The sequence below is a fragment of the Bufo bufo genome, chromosome 1, assembly GCF_905171765.1.
Source record: "Bufo bufo chromosome 1, aBufBuf1.1, whole genome shotgun sequence".
Lineage (NCBI taxonomy): Eukaryota > Metazoa > Chordata > Amphibia > Anura > Bufonidae > Bufo > Bufo bufo.
Window position 1 is genome coordinate 36,973,739 of NC_053389.1, and position 22,455 is coordinate 36,996,193.

Sequence of the window (22,455 nt, forward strand, 5' to 3'; positions counted from 1 at the left end):
ATATATTAAAATCGTGGCGAGCTTGCCACATGTAGGATTTATCAGGCTAAGCCTGGATGAGTGGCCCACTCCACAATTGTATGGGTACAGCCACTCACAACAGGCTTGTAAGACGTGCAGAGCTGGAATATCAGTATGGTCTGTTCAAGATATCTCTTCTGATAATTCACAGATGCACTCCCATATATTCACTAGTGGTGCTTGGATTCCCAAGGATGTGTCAAGGGTACCAGCAACAAAGTTTGCAGCTTCAATGGTCAGCTGCAACAATGTTTCCATGTAGTGGATATGGGTAGATAGAAGAAAGGATAGGTGAACTGTGGGTGAGAGCCGTTATGTACGAGCTCTACTTACAACCCAGCTGATAAGCATCCCTGTTATCCGATCACTATCTAATAGAGAACCGTCTCTGCAAATATAAGCGTCTGCTCGACGCGTTTCTATGTCACTCTATGTGTGGTGACATTTCTTCAGGAGCAGAAATAACAGCGGCATGTATTTAGATTATTATAGTCATGGACAATCCAAACTCTGCACACTGATGGAGAACGCTGCACGCTGCTATTTGCGCGCGTGCAGCTTCAAGAGATACAGCCTCCGGCGATATGTTAGCAGCCGTCTCGCGGCCGCTCAGCTGCCGATCTCATATTGAAGTCGCCACTCCCACTGGGCGGAGCTTCATCGGCAGGCGGTGACGTCACCCAGGAGGGGTAAGACGTTCTGTTTATCCGCTCTGCCTGATTTACTGTGCTAACCGCTGTTGTGGGTATTCTTTTAATGGGCAGAAAATTGCCTACCATCGTAGGGGGACACTGTGGGTTGGTAACCTTATCACAGGTGATACTTAGGACAGTAGTTGCCAACATATATGAACTTATACTTGTAAGTCCCATCTGGCAGTTAATGCGTGTGATATGCAGCAGGGCTTACACATACAGAGCGCAGAGATGGGATCCCAGCTGTTGTAGGGTATCCCATATATCTCGCTCTTTGTATCATACAATGATTGATGCATGGGTGGATATAAATCCCCATGTCTTATACATACAATAAGCCCCCTGTATACACATCCAGAGCTGAACACTGCTCATGGGATTTTCTGGGGTAGCTTATATATCTCATTTATGTATGATATGATGATTGGTTATTTGTATGTGTTATTCATGACACATTGTATATGTGGATAGAATACACTTCAAATAAAGCAAGTGTATGATATATGATCATTAAGACCAAAAGGTTTCACTGTACGTAGTGTGAAGGTCCATTGGGCCTCTTTTTTGAGTAATAGATTGTCAATATCTCCACCTCTTGGGGATGCTCTGACATGTTCTATACCCTGAAAAGAGATGCACTGTTGTACCCCTGGGTGGCATTCCGCAACGTGCTGGGCAATGGGTGTGTCATCTTCATTTGTGATATTTAACAGATGTTCCCCAATGCGCCTCCTGAACTCCCTCTTTGTCTTGCCTACATACTGTTTAAGGCAGATACATGTGGCCACATATACCACTCCTACTGTTTTACAGTTGATGAATGATCTGATAGTGAACTCACGTCCCGTGGTTGTGCATTTGACCACATTGCCCCTTTTGATGGTTTTGCAGGCAATGCATTTCCCACATTTGAAAGTGCCGGGTGGTCTATTCGGGAGCCATGTAGTTTGTACTGAGGGGCTGTATAGGCTATGCACCAGTTGGTCTCGTAGGTTACTACCTCTTCTGTAAGTGATTAATGGCGCATCACTTATGAGGTGTCCGACTACTGGGTCAGATTTGAGGATACTCCAGTTTTCTTTGAGGATGTTTCTTATCTCCTTGTTGGCTAGATCATAGGTGCCTATAATTCTTATTTTCTTATCTGTGGCTCTTGTTCTGGGGACCAGGAGGTCGTCTCTATTGCTAGCTGAGGCATGTTGATATGCCTTAGCGAGACAGGGGCCAGGATATCCTCTCTCCCTGAACCGTTGTTGTAGATCAGAGGATGCTCTCTTAAAATCAATCCATTCCGAGCAGTTCCGACGGGCCCTCAAGTATTGTCCCTTGGGTATCCCAGATTTTAGATTAGTGGGGTGTGCACTCTCCCATCTGAGTAGAGTGTTAGTAGATGTCGGTTTTCGAAACATTTTTGTATTGATCTTTCTAGATTTATCAATGCTAATGCATAGGTCCAGGAATGTTAGTTGCATATTGTTTATCTCGCTTGTGAAAAAAAGTCCCAGATCATTTAGGTTGAGTTCCTTAACGAAATTGTTGAAGGCCGTGCTAGTACCATTCCACAGAATGAACACGTCATCTATGTATCTTAGCCATAGGACAATAGATGACGTCCATTGTTCCATTGTTTCACTGAAGACGTATTCCCTCTCCCACCAGCCCAGGTAGAGGTTGGCATAAGTCGGGGCACATGGACTTCCCATGGCCACTCCCCTGAGCTGGTGGTAGAATTTGCGGTCAAAGGTGAATACGTTATGGTTCAAGATGAACTCAAGTAGCTCGATCACAAAGCCGTTATGGTTGGTCAGATGTGATCCTCTTTCAGTGAGGAAAGCACCTACTGCCTGGCAGCCCCTGTCATGGGGTATGGAGCTGTATAGTGCCTCTACATCGAGGCTCGCCAGTAGGGTGCCTGGGTCACAGTAGATGTCATTCAGGCGTCTCAGGACATCCATAGAGTCTCTAACATATGATGGAAGATTTGACACAAAGGTTCTCAGTACCTCATCTACATATAGGCTGATTTTTTCAGTTAAGCTATTAATGCCAGACACAATAGGTCTGCCCTTTAGCGGGCTCAGCCCCTTGTGGACCTTAGGCAAGCTGTAGAAAGCTGCTGTCACCGGATGTTCTGGTAACAAGAAGGCAAATTCGTTCTTGTCTATGAGGTGTTTCTGCATGCCTTTATTGAGGACGCCTCTGAGTTCATTTTTGAAAACTTCCATAGGGTTATGCTCTAAACGCCTGTAGCAGGATTTATCATCAAGGATCCGGGTGCACATTTCCACATATTTACAATCATCTAGAACCACCACATTGCCCCCTTTGTCCGAGGGCTTGATCACTATGGTGGTGTCCTTTTTTAGAGTATCTAGTGCATTTTTTTCTTCTATTGTCACATTGGATGTATGAGATCTGTGCACATTGAGTGTTCTTAATTTTTCTGTGGTTATGGTAAGGAATGCATCTAGAGGGGAATACTCATTTATGGGTGGAGGCTTCCGCGAGGGTAGGCGAAGGTTAGTGAATGGGCCCTCACCAATACCTCTTTCACCCTCCTCAAAAAGGCCTGCTAGGAATCTTACATCCTGTAGTTCTTCAGGATCAATGCCTAACTTATGGCATTGTACTTTGTCGTTGGTGAGGAAGAATTTTCGCCATTTCAGCTTGCGTATAAATAAATTCAGGTCCTTCACCCAGTTGAAGGGATTGTAGTGGCAGTCAGGGATAAAAGATAGGCCTTTACAGAGAACGTCCATTTCCACGTCAGATAAATGGCGTTTGGAGATGTTAATAACTTGTAATTTATCGGTGTCTTTCAGTTCTGATTGCCCCTTCTGTTCCTCAGTGGATACTCTGAGGTCATTGGCATCGATCCTAAAAAACCCCCTCTGTTTCCCCTATCACTGCCACCACGGCCACGGCTACGATTTCTATATCCACCTCTTTTTCTCCCTCTATTACCTGAGTTATTTTTAGATTGGCTGTCAGATTCAAAATCACAGTCAGAGGACGACTGTTCAGCTTCACTGTCACTTACAGTTTTTTTATCTGTTTTAATGAAGTCAAATATTTTTCCTTCTTTGAAGTCCTTGGTGTCCCTTATGAATTGGAAGTGTTTCTTTTCTTTCAGGAACCCAGTGAATCTTTCAACAGATTGCTGAAGTACCAGTTCTCGTTTTTCAAAGTCTGTAACAGCAGCCAATTTCTTTGCTGACTCAATACATTCCTGAAGTTCAGATGTATTTTTGGTTAATAGCTCCTTTTCTTCTTCTAGAAGTAATTTCATAAGTCTCAGAGATGACTCAATGGACTCTTTCTCCCATTTCTTCATGAATGATTCTGATCTAATTCTCCCATTCGGTAGAATCGGGTTTCTCAACCCCCGTGGGACTATTTTATTTTTTAGATAGGTCTCTAGGGTTTGGACCTCCCACCATGAGCGCACCTGATTTTTGTAGACTCTAGTGAGATTTTTGAACACAGAGTTGACACTTAGTGTTTTGGATTGTGCTGGCAATTCTTTGTCCGAGAACACCTCTTTAGGGTTTCCCAGCCATTTTTCAGTATTAAAGTCCCCCGATAGGAAGCCTGCCATATTACGTTGGAAGTACTCGTATAGGGTGTAACTAAAGACTAAATTTTGCGTATGTATGTCGAAAATCTGTTAAATATCACAAATGAAGATGACACACCCATTGCCCAGCACGTTGCGGAATGCCACCCAGGGGTACAACAGTGCATCTCTTTTCAGGGTATAGAACATGTCAGAGCATCCCCAAGAGGTGGAGATATTGACAATCTATTACTCAAAAAAGAGGCCCAATGGACCTTCACACTACGTACAGTGAAACCTTTTGGTCTTAATGATCATATATCATACACTTGCTTTAATTGAAGTGTATTCTATCCACATATACAATGTGTCATAAATAACACATACAAATAACCAATCATCATATCATACATAAATGAGATATATAAGCTACCCCAGAAAATCCCATGAGCAGTGTTCAGCTCTGGATGTGTATACAGGGGGCTTATTGTATGTATAAGACATGGGGATTTATATCCACCCATGCATCAATCATTGTATGATACAAAGAGCGAGATATATGGGATACCCTACAACAGCTGGGATCCCATCTCTGCGCTCTGTATGTGTAAGCCCTGCTGCATATCACACGCATTAACTGCCAGATGGGACTTACAAGTATAAGTTCATATATGTTGGCAACTACTGTCCTAAGTATCACCTGTGATAAGGTTACCAACCCACAGTGTCCCCCTACGATGGTAGGCAATTTTCTGCCCATTAAAAGAATACCCACAACAGCGGTTAGCACAGTAAATCAGGCAGAGCGGATAAACAGAACGTCTTACCCCTCCTGGGTGACGTCACCGCCTGCCGATGAAGCTCCGCCCAGTGGGAGTGGCGACTTCAATATGAGATCGGCAGCTGAGCGGCCGCGAGACGGCTGCTAACATATCGCCGGAGGCTGTATCTCTTGAAGCTGCACGCGCGCAAATAGCAGCGTGCAGCGTTCTCCATCAGTGTGCAGAGTTTGGATTGTCCATGACTATAATAATCTAAATACATGCCGCTGTTATTTCTGCTCCTGAAGAAATGTCACCACACATAGAGTGACATAGAAACGCGTCGAGCAGACGCTTATATTTGCAGAGACGGTTCTCTATTAGATAGTGATCGGATAACAGGGATGCTTATCAGCTGGGTTGTAAGTAGAGCTCGTACATAACGACTCTCACCCACAGTTCACCTATCCTTTCTTCTATCTACCCATATCCACTACATGGAAACATTGTTGCAGCTGACCATTGAAGCTGCAAACTTTGTTGCTGGTACCCTTGACACATCCTTGGGAATCCAAGCACCACTAGTGAATATATGGGAGTGCATCTGTGAATTATCAGAAGAGATATCTTGAACAGACCATACTGATATTCCAGCTCTGCACGTCTTACAAGCCTGTTGTGAGTGGCTGTACCCATACAATTGTGGAGTGGGCCACTCATCCAGGCTTAGCCTGATAAATCCTACATGTGGCAAGCTCGCCACGATTTTAATATATGATAAATAAAATTTCCTTTAAAGCGTATATTCAGGCAGTAAAACAACACTCTTTGGAGTCAAGTCACATTTTCCTAGTTTTAGTGGCCTGACATGCATCCGATCTGTGCTCTGTGACACCAAATAGCCTCACATGACTTCATTTATCCAATTTCCTTCAGCACAATAGTTTTTTCAAGTCTGCCGGATGACTACCCAAGGTGGGTATAGCAGTGTAGACCATTTTGAAACCTACTCCTGGTTCAGATTGTGCAATCTAGAGAAAAAATATGAGGACAATTATAATATGGCCACCATGCCAGTCATTGCAAGGCAAGTCGTTGTGGATCAGAAGATGGCCACTAATTGACCTTATGAGCCAAAACTGTTGGGTATATAGTTTTCCTTGTAACATTTGGCAAGCAATCAAGCTTCAGGTCTCATTTCCTTAACAGAATAACCTCAACTGCAATATTGCAGCTCTGAAGGATCAGAGAGCAGCACAGGACAATAGACTAGACATAGTCTATGTGTATATGGCCCTGTGGGTATCACTCACACTCCGGCCCTGACCACTAGACTCCCATTCTGGGATTGCAGGATTGTCTTGAGGTTGTGACTCGGGTTGGTTTTGGAGGTGTGCCTAAGATGATAATGTAACACCCCAGAGTGTTGTTTCCACTCTTGCACCCTGCTACTGTCTTTAATAGGCTAACACAGTGTCATCTTATGTATTTTGTTGCAGGTCCTCCACACCGTGTATTCCTAATATCTTTATGCAACTGTTATGTTCATGTAATATGCCTGGTTTACCAGAAGGTGGCAGCAAACACGGCAGAGCTATCATAGATAGAATGGAACTTACCATTCCATTCTAACCCCCCTCTGGAGAGAAGTGAGCTAGTCCTACTTCCTTTAGGAAGGGTGGGGACCAGTTAGTTCCAGTTTAATTTACCCCTTGCAAGAAGAAGGGTGTGCAGGGGCACGTCTCTGCTGGACATGCCCACGCCAGCCAGAAGACCTTAAGCTCCGCTGGCCAGGGAGGCTGAAGCATAGAAGCCTCAGGAGCCAGGAGATTAGTTCCTCGGCTGAAGATAAGTCCGACTAATGTGTGAAGTGCAGCATAAAGAAGAAGCCAAGTTACTAAGTCAGCTTGTCAGTACAGCAGAGTGAGAGAAGGATATAGCAGAGTCTCCCCCCATGCTTATTCTAGTAGTATCTATGGCAGTTAATAGTACTCTTGTAATGGTGGCTGTAGGGTCCACTGTGGGAAACAGGGTTTTGAAGACATGTCTGACCAGGATGTGTCCAAGGGTGAGCAGTGTCCCTCACTGCAGTAAAGTCTTAGCAGATTTTGGCAGGAGGTTACCTTATTGACACCAATGCTCGGCAATGCAGATTCTCAGTTCTATAGTAGGGATGAGCGAACCTTAACTGGAATGTTTGGTTTCATACCGAACATCGTGGACTCCGGGCACCTGAACCGAAACACGGACTATGCCGTGGAAGTCCGTGCTCAGATGTTAAATAAAGCTTGTTGACATACTGCAGCCAATCAACAAGCTTTTAAGCTGCAGGCACTTGGAAGCTATCAGTCCATTCAGACGTCTGTAATTGTTTTGCGGTCCACAAATTGCAGACCTGCAAACCACGGATACCGTCCGTGTGCGTTCCACATATATGGTGCCATATAGTGAGAATTATCACTTTCTGTGCTCCAGGAAACAACATGGCAGCCATAATGTACAGATATCACAGATTATGCAGCCAACATGGCCTCTAGAATACAGTGTCACAATATGAGGAGCATCACATGGAACATACATGTGCCAGTCACATGGCCTCCAGAATACAGTGATGTCAAAGTAATGCTGTGTTCCGATCCTTCATTGTGACATCATCATTTTGAAGGTGTTTATGCCCAGCTCAGGCTGATATCGTTGCCATTTTGAGTTGACGCGTCTGCTGACACTTTCATTGGCTCTGATACATTTTCGGATTCTCGGATCTACATTTTCTGATTTTCGATCAGCTTTCAGTCCTCAGGCACTTTACCACCTGTGCTTGGACTCCTTTTTTATTTGGGGGCTTCTTATTGTCCCATTTGCGTCCACCTCTTACTAGTTGACAGTGGACAATGAGTCACCTACTAAATCAAGGTAAGGTTCTACAAAGTGGGATGCGTTTCCATGAGGTGAATCTAATAACTGGGGGTTTCATCGTCTTGCACTTTGCCGCTTGTCGATGACAGTAATGGGACCTACAGCAGAAAATCACATTTAGGAACAGTTTTGGGTTTAGTTGAAGGTTTCTTTCTTTAACTCTTAGTAACTACTGCATCAATGGTTTTCTTTTAGACGATTACCTTATTCCTCTGAGATTAAGGTCTCGGACTATAGAAAGAGGAAGACGGTACCAAAGAGGGCAGAATGAAGAAGCCCGAGTGCCTCTCCAGGGAAGAAGAGGACGACGCCGACGCCAAGATCCTCCACGGCGTGGCAGAGTGGTGGAAACCAGGCAGCGGAGTCGATCGCCGTTATCGCGATTACCGGCTGGACCCCCCGGACCATCAGGAGTGGCCATTGCCGGGCCAAGCAGCAGGCCTACGGTTGGTGTAGCCTCCCAGACCACAACCAATCTATTGGAAGGGAGAGCTTCTGTTCCTGTGCCAGCTGCTCCTGAGCCTGGCCCTAGTCAGCCAGTGCCACAGCACCAACCACCACCACAAACAAGGGTGCCGAGCAGGGTACGCAGAATAGCAGACCTCCAGTCTCGCCCCTTTATCCAGGACGATGATATAACATCTTGTACCATCTGCATGGAGGAATTTACCATCAGAGAGCCAGTAACACCGCTTCCCTGCTCCCATCTATACCATCGTGACTGCATATCCCTTTGGCTCAGTTGCAACCCGAGATGCCCCTTATGTAGAAGCCATTGCTTCAGATAAAACAACAAGGATAACATCAAGTAGATTGGATTGCGGCCCAGGTAGGAGGTCCATACGTACAACACATTTATAGTAGTCATTAAATCAGTCTTTCTAGTAATTATTTCATGTTTTGCTTCACTTTTAACCCACTGAAGATTTATTTCTATATTTGTCTCCCTTCAGTTTACCACCACTGACCTGACACCATCAAGGAAGACCCTGCTCCCCGTTCCATCTACAACCTATGGTAAGAACACCTCTCTAGCATCTTCATCTGTCTCTGATGTTTTCTCACTCACTTTACTGATTATTGATGTGTTTCATATGTTGTATTTTAAATTCAGGGTCCAAGACTAGAACCATCTAAGGAGCCGCCAAAAATGTCCTGTTACCATCAGCAGGACATTCTCCACCAGAATAGACATCTGCAGTGCCTGCTCATGAGGCTGACCCTCCAGTGCTGCCGTCCATTTTCCATTTATATGTCTTCTTGGCCAAGATGGCAGTATCACTGGATTTACCATCGTTCCAGACTATCTGACCAATATTCTTCAGAGCAAATAAAACATTTCTGCTTTTACTTCATCCTTTCACTGACTAATAGTTTATATTTTATAGTTTAGTCACGGAAAACTGTATTCAAAATGTATTGTTAACCCGTTATTGACCACCGATATGCTATTTTAAGGCTGTCATTAATGGCCTTTATGCTAGGATGCTAGGCCACCACTTTTTTAGGCGGGCTAGAATCAGCATGGCGGCAGCAATTGAGGGTTTAAATGTTCTTGATGAATGTTATCTATCTTATCATAAGCCATCTTTAACCCCTTCCTGACATGGCAATTTTCCATTTTTGCGTTTCCACTTTTTACTTCCTGCTTTCCTAGAGCCATGACTTTTTAGTTTCTATGTTCACACAGCTGTATGAAGGCTTGTTTGTTGAAGGACCAGTTGTACTTTCTTATTCCACCATGTAATATTGCATAAAATGTAGCAGGAATCTGGAAACAAAAAGCAATTTCGCTACAGTTTTTGTTTTTTTACAGTGTTCGCTATGTTGTAAAACTGATCTTTTACCTTCTTTCTCTGCGTCAGTACGATTATAGCAATAAAACATTTGTATAGTTTTTCTTGTGTAAACACGGCAACTCCTCCTTCAATACTGTCAAAATATGGCAATGTATAGAAGTGCCAGCAAGGTCAAAAATAAATGTGGGGCATACAATATAAGAATCGCCCCCTAACAAGCTATGATGACTTACCTTCGAGGTAAATTGTGCCCTCTTTAAAAGAAGAGGGTGTCCCGCAGTATTCAGTATTCTGCATGGTATACATGTTCTCAGTTGCCTCCTTCAAGGGGTTTTCCAAGACTATTAAATGTCCCCCATATGCCCGGGCCCCTCACATTGAATATACTTACCTCACTCCCTGCCCTGCTCCTGGTTCCCCCACTGCCGCTGATGAAAACATCCAGTGTCGGGGGGAGCAACGTATGGCAGGCGGAGACAGGGGTGCTAGGGAGGCTGGTCCCCGTCCCTGCCTGCCATTGGCTGCTCCCCTCCGACACCGGATGTTTTCATCCGCGCACGGGGAGAAGCAGCAGCGCAGTGCGGGAACCAGGAGCAGCGCAGGGAGCAGAGAGCGAGGTAAGTAAATTCATTGTAAGGGGCCCGGGCATATGGGGGGAATTTATTAGTCTTGGATAACCTCTTTAATACTTTAAATATCTCCTGCTTTTAATAATTAGCTCTTTGGAGACAAAAGTCATATATTCCTAGCCTTAGTGATGACTTACCTTTGAGGGGAACTATGCCCTCTTTAAAAGAAGTAGGTGTCCCACAGTACTCAGGAAGGTATACATGTTCTCAGTTGCCTTCTTAATACCATAAATATCTCCTGCTTTTAATTATTAGCTCTTTGGAGTCAAGTCACATTTTCCTAGTCTTAATGGCCTGACATGCATCCGATCTGTGCTCTGTGACACCAAATAGCCTCACATGACTTCATTTCTCCAATTTCCTTCAGCACAATAGTTCTTTCAAGCCTGCCGGATGACTACCCAAGGTGGGTCTAGTAGTGTAGACCATTTTGAAACCTACTCCTGGTTCAGATTGTGCAATTTTGAAAAGAAACTGGAGAAAAATTATGAGGACAATCATATTATGGCCGCCATGCAAGTCATTGCAAGGCAAGTCGTTGTGGATCAGAAGATGGCCACCAATGGACCTTATGAGCCCAAACTGTTGGGTATGTAGTTTTCCTTGTAACCTTTGGCAAGCAATCAAGCTTCAGGCCTCATTTCCTAAACAGAATAACCTCAACTGCAATGTTGCAGCTCTGAAGGATCAGACAGCAGCTAAGGACAATAGACTAGACCTAGTCTACGTGTATATGGGCCTGTGGGTATCACACTCCGGCCCTGACCACTAGACTCCTAGTCTGAGATTGCAAGATTGTCTTGAGATTGTGACTCGGGTTGATTTTGGAGGTGTCTGTGCCTAAGATGATAAAGGGTGGGGTTAGTTTGGGGTATGAATCTGTGGCACATACTTCTAGGCGTCCATGACGGAGGACGGAAATAAAATCACACATAGCAGACATTATCATATAGAAATCCAATTTTAATCAACATTTTGATATATACTAAATCATCATACATATAAAATGCTAACTTTTATCAGATAAATTAAAGCTCAGCTTGCTGTCAGTGAACGGAAGCAATGTTTAAAATCAAAAGCTAAAAAGTCCATTGTGCCTCACAAGGCTGCAGTTTGTTACAATGTTTTCTTATTGTCTTTTATTCATTTTCAAATTCTATTGTAAGACAAAACACACTATATTATACATGATTACTTAATAAGCTTTCCCCATCCACACCCCAACCTGATTCCCCAGATGGCAGAAGAAGAGAAAATAGAATAAAAAGAATGTCTAATGTTGTATCTTCATTATTGCAAAACTTTGAACCCATTTTTTTTTATTTAAATAATCAATTTGGTTGGATTGAACTTGGATTGGTTGGAAGGTGTTGTCCTATAAAAAATCTACTGGACATTTCAAACCAACACCTGGATATGAATACTTTTGTATGAACATATTAAAAATGTATTTCATAAAATGTATCTGTTTGGCCCTACCTACTGTTACTTATTTTCCTTATTTCTCCGTTCACCTCAGTAACATCACTGAGGTGGACACACATGCTCAGTTCTGTCCTCCAACTACCACCATCAGGATCTCTAGATCCATGTGAGGCACAGGGCTACTTCTAGCTTTGTTAGAAAGAGAATCCCATGTATCTTTATGATGTCTTGATTTTGTTTTCTAACATTGCTTATGGGTAACCCCTTTAAGATTACTACCACCTCTATAAAAGCTGGGTTTAACTTAAGCCCTTGGTTAGAACTTGTCAATCTTAACTGTAAATGCTGGAAAAAATATTTTTTTAATTATTTAACTGGTCAAAGAACTTGAATTGTTTCTCAGCATAACATCTTCAAACCTAGTTTTTCCCACTTATCGAATCCCATCATCTTAGAACACTCTCCCGGTAATTGATTCCTCCTAACTGCAAAATCTTTCTGACCTGAGCATATTTATGAACACCTGACACATTTTATGGATCATTTGTATTGGCGGAAAAGAACTCCTTTTCTCTTCCCTAGATTCCAACAAATGTAATATACAGTATTTTGATCAATGCTTGTTGTCCCAAGGGGCCGAAGAGGTCCATCCAACTAATCTGAGATACCACAACATAAGAAAATGTAAATGGAACTGTCCAATCACCCTGATTGTTACTTTCTTGTAGATTGACTAGATTGACCTGCCAAATTAGATCTCTAATGAGATCTTAATGACTTAAATACAGATTTATTAAAACGACGAGAGAACTTAAATACACATACAATTAGTGCAGCAGCCAAAACATGTTAATCAGAGCCAGGCTATCTGCCAGTGTACAACTGGCCTTATACCAGGTTCTACACGTGTCTCTGAATGTATTCATAAAACATGTGCCAGAATTAAAAGATTTGTTAATATTTACAGGACCACATGTGGCTTTCCACAAACCACATGAAAAAGCTTAACTAAAACCTCAGAGTTGTCTAATTCTGTCTTTTTATGGTGTAAGCCTAACCTAGTTTCATGGAATCTGCCAATAATGTAGTGTCTACTTGAATGTCCTAAATTGATCTTGTCAGGGGTAGCCAGAATCAGACACTTTGTTTCCCCCAAGATGAGCAGAGGTACGGGTAGTTTGTCACTTCTGATACCACTTGCTCCATAGATATATCGCTCCTTTTTGGCCAAACTGAGAGTGTTAACTGATAATAAGTAAAGTCCAGCTCATGCAGTTTTTATTGGGCCCTTGAAGAGAGGGGGCCTTTTCCTGGCTGGTCTCATTCCCTTTACTATTGTGTGGCCAGAACATCCTCTCTCCAGGAAAAGGTGCAGAGATAACCCAAGGTTTATCAAGAGAGCATGAGCTGCTAAACATATACCAGGACCATCTGCCCTGGGTGACAGCGTATGGCCTCCTAAGACCAAGCCCATCTTTTCTATTAGGCCCCTCTGTGCTTATGTTGGGATCACACATTTGTATCTCTTTTTACTCTGTAATCTTTTTTGCTTTGCAACTGCTGTATGACATTGAGTACTGTTGCCTAGCTTGATTGTAACCAGAATACCCAAGTCCTTCTTTTATTCTTTAATTTCCAACTTTATTCAAACAACTTCCTTCATTTCTGTCGGCAACTATACAACTTGACTTATTCCTACATCTTTTACCCCTGTTTTTGGAGATTTGTACATATGGAAGACAGCAATTTCATTATTCCTACAGTTTAAAAGAAAGAACCTAAAACCAGTTTTTCAGCTTACAGAGGCAGTGTCTTCTGCAGCAGAGTGAATATCTCTTTAACCCCTTCCAGACATGGTGACTTTACATTTTTGTGGTTCCCAAAGCCATAACTATTTTATTTTTCCATTCACCTTAGGAGGGCTTGTTTTTTTGCAGGAAAAGTTGTTCTCTCTAATGCCACCATTTAATAATAGATAGGATGTTATGGGAAGCTGAAGGAAATTCCAAGTAGGGTGAAATGGGGGAAAAAAATTATGGAACGCCTTTCCCAATCTCAGCCAGGGGAAGACGTTCCTGCCCCGAAATTGCATGATTCAGTTTTTTTTTTACCTTTACCTTGAGCAGCTAAATGTCCACGAATGGCTTTACCGCCAATTGCAGACATTAGCTCTGGGTGTCGGCAGCTATGGCGCTCACTCCACTCCAGAGTGGGCGCCATCTTAAAAAACCTGACATCTGCTATAGATGTATGGCAGATGTCAGGAAGGGGTTAAATAGGGGACCTACAATACAGTAGAATAGTTTGCAAAATCTAAACAAGGAGACAAGAGTTAAAAAAAAATATAGGTTTTAAACAAAATATAAGATTTGCATAGGGACAATTTAGTACAGTAAGGACATTGTAGAGCTGACCAAAGCCAAAATGTGGATCTGGTGAAGATCCCTTCAAAATATGTTGAGAATCCTCCACATGGGTCACTACAAAATAAAAACATAAATAAAAATTAGTTTTTGTTCTTTAGTACAAGATGCAGCATGCAATATTCAGGAGGACTTACCATTTATGTTCATAAGTCGGCCATTTTGGAGACTCTACAACATGATGGTAACATTGGAGTCTTCTTACATTTTACAAATATTTGGAAATAATTGATTCGGATGATTCAACGAAGTTCGTTTCTTAATGGTTCCTTTTTTTATGGCCCATTATTTTCTGTCTCTACTTTTATGGTATCCTGCTAATTTGTGATTCTGACGGTATTGGTACTCCTCCACCTACAGATGTAGCAGGGTTAACACACAAACTCTTAACTCAAATTTCTTAACTCATCGTGTTATCTTAAAACAAAAGCCATTGAAAAGCAATTGTGTGTTAACTATACTACATCTGTACCCTATTTTATACTCTGACTTTACTGTCTAGTCTTATACAGACCTGAATGCGGTATTCAAACACCTGAACATTTTCCCTCTTTAGACTGAAAACTGGAATACTGTTTAGCGCCTATCCACCTTGCCAGTAATACCCAAAGTTACTCCTTTTGAAGTCCAGCATACCCCAAAGGTCCAAGAACAAATCGATCTCTCTGACTCCCAGTATATAATGTTTAACTCCGTATTAGCAGGGTTTTATGAGGGATCGGTACTGTCAAAGTGATCTGATCAGTTTCTATTACTGGACCAGGGCGGGTAGCTGGATATCAGATATTTTAATTTTTCTTAAGCATTTAGGCTGGGTTCACACTTGAGCGTTTTACAGCGCGTTCAAACGCGCTGTAAAACGCTCAACACATGAAAACCAATGCTTCCCTATGGCCCTGGTTCTCACTTGAGCGTTTTACAGCGTGTTTGAACGCGCTGAAAAACGCCCTACGCTCAAACAAGTTCTTGAGCTTCTTTGGGGCGTTTTGACGCGCGTTTGTGGCCATAGGACACTGCAGTCAATCACACAAACGCGCGTCAAACGCGCGTTTACTATTGCAAAAAACGCGCATAAAAACGCGCGACAAAAACGCGCGTTAAACGCGCATATCAAATACGCTCAGGTCTGAACCCAGCCTTAATACTGTGCCACATGAAAGGATAGTACATAAAATGAGAATGGTTTGCCTGGAGAAAATGAATATAAGTAACTGAGGGTGGTTATTATCAGTACATACTCTGATCACCATTACCAGTTGGGGTCCCACAGGGTCACTATTATAGAGGTCACAGTTGTCAGTGGGTTATTACAAGGGGAATTATTGGAGGGGGTCACCTAGCATTGGACTGGCCCACCAGAATACCAGAGGATCCTCCAGTAGGCCCAAGCGCTTACAATATTGGACCCCTCATACAACAAGGCCCTTAAGGTCCTATTTGTCACAGAGGTTGGGCCCACAATCATTTCCTCTGGTGGACCCAAGGGACTTCAGTCCAATGCTGGGGTCACTATTACTAGCAGAGTACCAAAGCGGTCAGTAAAATAGGGGCCATCATTAGCAGTGGGGCACATCAGGGGTGAATATTAAGCCTTATTCTCTTTAATATATTTATAATATGGGTGCACAATACAATCATTACTGATGATACTAAACTTTGTAAAGTAATTAACAAAAAAAAAAATGGTATATACTATATATATATATATATATATAAAACCAAATAACGGAACAGCACCTCCAGAGACAATCGCAGGTGCAAGCTACCAGGCAATAATACAGCAAAATAAAGTAGCAGCACACTACTAAATACACTACTAAATCAAAAATATGTCGGGCCCATCTACCAGACGACAAGGTAGCTTCTTATCAGATGGGACCTAATCTAACACGTTATTTGGTTATATGTATATTATAGAGGACTAGGCATCCTCTTTGGAACTTAGCACTCCCTGCCCATCCCCCACCCCTTGGTGCTTTCAATCAGAGTAACAATGGAGCTGGACACTCCGTGTTAGAGTAGGTCCCATCTGATAAGAAGCTACCTTGTCGTCTGGTAGATGGGCCCGACATATTTTTGATCAATAATATGCGCTAAGAGCTTCTTTACTGCTTATTAGTAAGTATTGGCGTCATGTATTTGACCCTGTTCACACATTCACCTGTTCACTCAGTCTTAGTGCATTTAGCAGTGTGCTGCTACTTTATTTTGTTTGATATATATATATATATATATATATATATATATATATTTATAGCTACAGAGGGATCTGGATAGATTGGAGGCTTGGGCAGATAAGTGGCAGATGAGGCTTAACACTGACAAATGTAAGGTTATGCACATGGGAAGGAATAATGCAAGTCACCCGTACATACTAAATGGTAAAACACTCGGTAGCACTGACATGGACCTAGGAATTTTAGTGAACAGCAAACTAAGCTGTAAAAACCAGTGTCAGGCAGCTGCTGCCAATGCCAATAAGATAATGGGTTGCATCAAAAGGGGCATAGATGCCCGTGATGAGAACATAGTCCTACCACTTTACAAATCGCTAGTCAGACCACACATGGAGTACTGTGTACAGTTCTGGGCTCCTGTGAACAAGGCAGACATAGCAGAGCTGGAGAGGGTTCAGAGGAGGGCAACTAAAGTAATAACTGGAATGGGACAATTACAGTACCCTGAAAGATTATCAACATTAGGGTTATTCACTTTAGAAAAAAGACGACTGAGGGGAGATCTAATAACTATGTATAAATATATCAGGGGTCAGTACAGAGATCTCTCCCATCATCTATTTATCCTCTGCGGCATGCTCAACCTGCGGCACTCCAGCTGTTGCATAATTTCAGCCTACATAAGGGCATGGTGGGAGTTGTAGTTTTAGAAAAGCTGGAGGGCCGCAGGTTGAGCATCCCTGGTCTAGAGGAAAGAAGGTTTCTACACAAACATAGAAGAGGATTCTTTACAGTAAGAGCAGTGAGACTATGGAACTCTCTGCCTGAGGAGGTGGTGATGGTGAGTTAACTAAAAGAGTTCAAGAGGGGCCTGGATGTATTTCTAGAGTGTAATAATATTACAGGCTATAGCTACTAGAGAGGGGTCGTTGATCAAGGAAGTTATTCTGATTGCCTGATTGGAGTCGGGAAGGAATTATTTTTTCTAAGATGAGTAAAATTGTCTTCCAAGTCATGAAGGTATTTACAGAACAAGAGACTGAACTGGATGGATGTCCTTTTTTGTGTATTATGTTACTACTTGCAGTCACTTTTCTGTATAAAATCCACATATGCAAAGCAACAAATTCCTGGTGCACATCTAATGATATTCCTGTTCTCGCTCATTCTTCATGGTGCTGATCTTGGTCTTATTATCCTATTCGGCCATGACACTGAACCATGTATGGGCTCCTAACAGAAGGAGGGCTAACGTGTGAGCTGTTACTGCAGGGACTGATCCCTACAGACTTTACAATGACTTCTATTAAGTTCCAGAAGTTCAGTCAGAATGCATCTGATTAGTAGCAGAAAAGAAGTATTACTTACCAAAAATCCCAAAATGGCAGGAAGAGCCATTATACATATTACAAGTAGACCCCCGTCTATTCGTGATATTCCTTCACTACCTGAAAAGAGATTTTGATGTTAGTACATACATTCAATTAAATGGACAAATTCTAAACATGTGTATAAATCAAGCATCTGGCAGCCACTTATCTGCATCTTTGGTTGACCATGAATTTTTATGGGTGGCTGTACACTTTGGTATTTCATTGATGGAACAACAATGTGAAATGATCAGTAAAATGGAGAACGCTGCTGTGCCAAGTCTGTAAACCCATCAAGCTATCCCATCTAGTTATGTCCTTACCTTCACTTTTTTCTGCAGAAGCCTTAGCATCGGACCGGTCACTTTGTCTTTCCCTCACACCAGTCTTGTTTTTTTTACACTCTGCAATGACAAAATAATTCTTATTCCAGATTTGGAACATATTCTTGAGACTTCTTGGCAGCAGGGGCATTAATGATTCCTAGAAACTCTCTAGACCCTGAGGACTCTAGACCCCTCGGCATTCTCACCTCTGCTAAGTTGGTATTGCCAAACTCTAGTGCCTTCATGCCGCCCTGGGCTTTATATGTTATCCTACCCCATGGACCTGGACCTGAGCAATATCCTCTTAGGGTCTTGTATTGTGCAAGGCATTCTGCTGTTCTTATGGATATGATATTAAAATGGCTTATTTTTAACCATGGGTTTTGCCTGCCCTGACCTCTGCCTTGTTACCAAACTGAAAGTACTCAACCTTCATGGAGCTCTGCATGTCATTGACTGCTGACCCTACATTACGCCTGATTATGACTTCTGCCTGCTGACGTGGTAATGTGTCTTGGGGTCATCGGATCAGTTTCAGGTCAGTTGTGGCTAAAGGTTGGGACCTGGGGCTTCCTTGCAGTCCAGATCTATGTTCAGGGATTAAAGGGTGAACACCAGGAAATGCCTTACATTCTGCTCAAAGGTTTAGCTGTAAATCAAATCCATTGCAACCAAGAGGCTCCACTCAATCTCCAGTAAGGTCTATGGCACATTGGATGAAATCCAAATTTTTGTACTGAAAGAGGAGAGTTATCTTTCAATTCTTTCTTTTTATTGATTTACAGGATAGCCGTCTAGATGGTTGGCACCCTTCCTTATGGAGGAGAGCTTTTTTGTAAATAATCCTTAGGTTGCGTTGCCTGAGTCTCACTACTTTTTGCTGGATCCTCACAGTGAGGCCATTGGACCAATGGGGCTTTTGTCTGGTTAATTGGTACAAGGATCTTGGATGGATATTGCAGAGGACTTTTCTCTGGGGTTTGTCACGTCCCTACAACCTCTTCTGGCAGTGCCCACTTGCTCAGGGCTTGTTAGATGCCATATAACATGAACTGCACTCAGGAATAGCCTTTTGTACCACTTGGTTATTGACTGTGTCCTGAAACTGGGAACTGTTAGGGCAATCCAGGAGGCCTGGTGCTCTAACAACTGTTTTATAATGACTAGCCAGGAATCACCACATCATGGGAGGGAAGAGTATTACTGTCCTGAACTGAGTATTAGCGCCCTTCTCTTTTTGGCTTCCCCCTGTGTCTGTTACGTAATAAATCTATGGGGCCATGAATTTCTCTCCCTGATGCATATTGAAGGACACCATTGTTATATGACCCTATATGATCTATGTCTACCTCATACCTTTAGAATTCAGTTCCACATAGTCAGTTATGCCTTGTCCTTTCCCATGCTCAACAAACAATTGTCTGTTTTCTTCATCCCCGTTTTTTCTGCAGGAAATTTCGAGCAATGACTTGTTCTCGAAGCAAGCAGAGCAGCTCTTCAGTATGCCCACTCTCTGTGGGCAAAATATAGCTTCATGTTCCTGAAAAGTTTTGATCTGGTCATATTGTTTAATAACGATTGGAAAATCTGTTACTGGAACACTGCCACAGATCTCTGTGAGGAGAAAAGAAGAAGAGCGGAGGCTAAAATTATATATATACAGTACAGACCAAAAGTTTGGACACACCTTCTCATTCAAAGAGTTTTCTTTATTTTCATGACTGTGAAATCATCAAAACTATGAATTAACACATGTGGAATTATATACATAACAAACAAGTGTGAAACAACTGAAAATATGTCATATTCTAGGTTCTTCAAAGTAGCCACCTTTTGCTTTAATTACTGCTTTGCACACTCTTGGCATTGTCTTGATGAGCTTCAAGAGGTAGTCTCCTGAAATGGTCTTCCAACAGTCTTGAAGGAGTTCCCAGAGATGCTTAGCACTTGTTGGCCCTTTTGCCTTCACTCTGCAGTCCAGCTCACCCCAAACCATCTCGATTGGGTTCAGGTCCGGTGACTGTGGAGGCCAGGTCATCTGGCGCAGCACCCCATCACTCTCCTTCATGGTCAAATAGCCCTTACTTTCAAAGTTTTCCCAATTTTTCGGCTGACTGACTGACCTTCATTTCTTAAAGGAATGATGGCCACTCGTTTTTCTTTACTTAGCTGCTTTTTTCTTGCCATAATACAAATTCTAACAGTCTATTCAGTAGGACTATCAGCTGTGTATCCACCTGGCTTCTCCTCAACGCCACTGATGGTCCCAACCCCATTTATAAGGCAAGAAATCTCACTTATTAAACCTGACAGGGCACACCTGTGAAGTGAAAACCATTTCAGGGGACTACCTCTTGAAGCTCATCAAGAGAATGCCAAGAGTGTGCAAAGCAGTAATCAAAGCAAAAGGTGGCTACTTTGAAGAACCTAGAATATGACATATTTTTAGTTGTTTCACACTTGTTTGTTATGTATATAATTCCACATGTGTTAATTCATAGTTTTGATGCCTTCAGTGTGAATCTACAATTTCATAGTCATGAAAATAAAGAAAACTCTTTGAATGAGAAGGTGTGTCCAAACTTTTGGTCTGTACTGTATATATATATATATATATATATATATAAAACATTTATGTTGTTATTCAAACATTCTCATAGCATTCTAATTATGAGGCAGACCTAAAATAGGTATTCTGGCCCTAGACAGTTGTGACATATACATAGCTATTTTCCTCTAGATTTCCATGGTGAAAATACCACTTAGCCTAAAGTCTTATCTATCTTTGCATATGAATATGAAGATGAATCTATTGACCACTGTTATCTGAAAAGTTGACCTCTGGAGAAGCCAATTATAGAGTTCTTCTATGAGGAGAGTGAAAAGAAGAACAGAAAAATCCCTACCACTATGTTTGTGTCTTCAGTACTGATCTAAAGATTTTGCATTATTATGTGTAAATTATATTGGTGTTGAATAGAGACAGATGTTTTGGCGTACTCGGCAGGATGTAGATTAAAGCAACCATTCTCCCTGTGTTTGCAGCAGAATATAATATATGGATATTTTATTGATAGATACTAGATAAATGGATATTATATAGATAGATTATTAGATAGATAGATAGATAGATAGATAGATAGATAGATAGATAGATAGATAGATAGATAGATATTAGGTTATGCAGCTATTTAGAAACATCAGACCCTCCTTACCGTCATCAACATCTTCATTTTTATCCTCCACGGATGTTTTACTTACTGGTCAATAGATGAAATATAAAATATTGCATTAGATAAGAAGCATCAAGCCCCATAAACAGTTCTAGAGCAGGGTGAATAGTGAAAATAAGTGTGCGCTTACGTTCACAATTGTAAAGGGATGTTCCATGTGCAATGTTACAGCAACTCACTAGGACATGCCATCACATAATGATCAGTTTGGGTCTGACCTCTGACACCCTGGGCAGTCCTGATAATGAAGAAACCAAGGTCATTCCAACAGTTCTCCAGCACATTGGTACTCTGAGCACCCACTGGGCAGGGAATTGCAAGACAACTCCATTCAACCTCTGGAGATTGTGCAACTTGTGGTGATGGAATGTCCTAGTGATAGGATCACGTAGGGTACAACCACATGTTCAGGATTCTGCATGCAGTTTTGGAAACTAAAATCAGGAGTGGATCTTAAAAAGATAGAACCTATACAGGATAAATACAAAGTCTCTCTGAATTTACTTCTGGTTTTGGCTTCTAAAACTGCATCCAAAAACCTAACCATGTGGCCATACCCTTTCTATGGTAGGCTTTACTTTTAGAAAAACAAGATGGGTCTTGTTCAAAAACAGCCCCACAGATGTCCACAGTTTGGGTGTGGCATTGCAGCTTACCCCAATCACTTCAATGGCACCAAACTGTAATATCAGAACACCTATGAACACATGACCCATGGACCACACTCATGGGTTTCTAATTCTGCACAACTTGTGTTTGAGCAGTTTCTAGAAGAAAGCAGCCATGGTATTGTAATCTTGGATAGTGATGGACGAACATCGTCCGGGATGGTTAGCGAACGTTCGCGAACCGCAAGTTCGCGGCGGGCCCCATTCACTTTAATGGCAGGTGAACCTGAAAAACTTTCAGCTCATATTTGCAGCCAGCAAACACTTACTAGAAGTACACAAATAGTCCCACAACATGGCGGAGAGGGGAGGCCGCCATGTACTGACAGAGCGCTAACTGGTCCTGGTGGTCAGGGATGAGGACTGTGTTTCCCAAGGATCATTTTCTACTGGGAAATACAGGGCACAGTATAATACACTAGAATCTATATAATATAAAGATATTAGCCCCCAACG

General features: G+C 42.2%; 1 protein-coding gene across 1 annotated transcript in view; it reads right to left on the reverse strand.

Annotated features, from left to right (window-relative positions):
• Nucleotides 1–11,322: 11,322 nt before the first annotated feature.
• LOC120993445 overlaps nucleotides 11,323–22,455 on the reverse strand; it is a 29,972-nt gene continuing 18,839 nt past the window's right edge. Inside the window, exons 8-12 of the mRNA XM_040421953.1 lie at nucleotides 21,314–21,358; nucleotides 19,455–19,712; nucleotides 18,096–18,176; nucleotides 17,771–17,850; nucleotides 11,323–14,282 (exon numbers count right to left, since the gene is read on the reverse strand). Coding sequence (XP_040277887.1) covers nucleotides 14,280–14,282; nucleotides 17,771–17,850; nucleotides 18,096–18,176; nucleotides 19,455–19,712; nucleotides 21,314–21,358 — 467 coding nt within the window. The 3' untranslated portion in view covers nucleotides 11,323–14,279. The remainder of the gene's footprint in view (nucleotides 14,283–17,770; nucleotides 17,851–18,095; nucleotides 18,177–19,454; nucleotides 19,713–21,313; nucleotides 21,359–22,455) is intronic.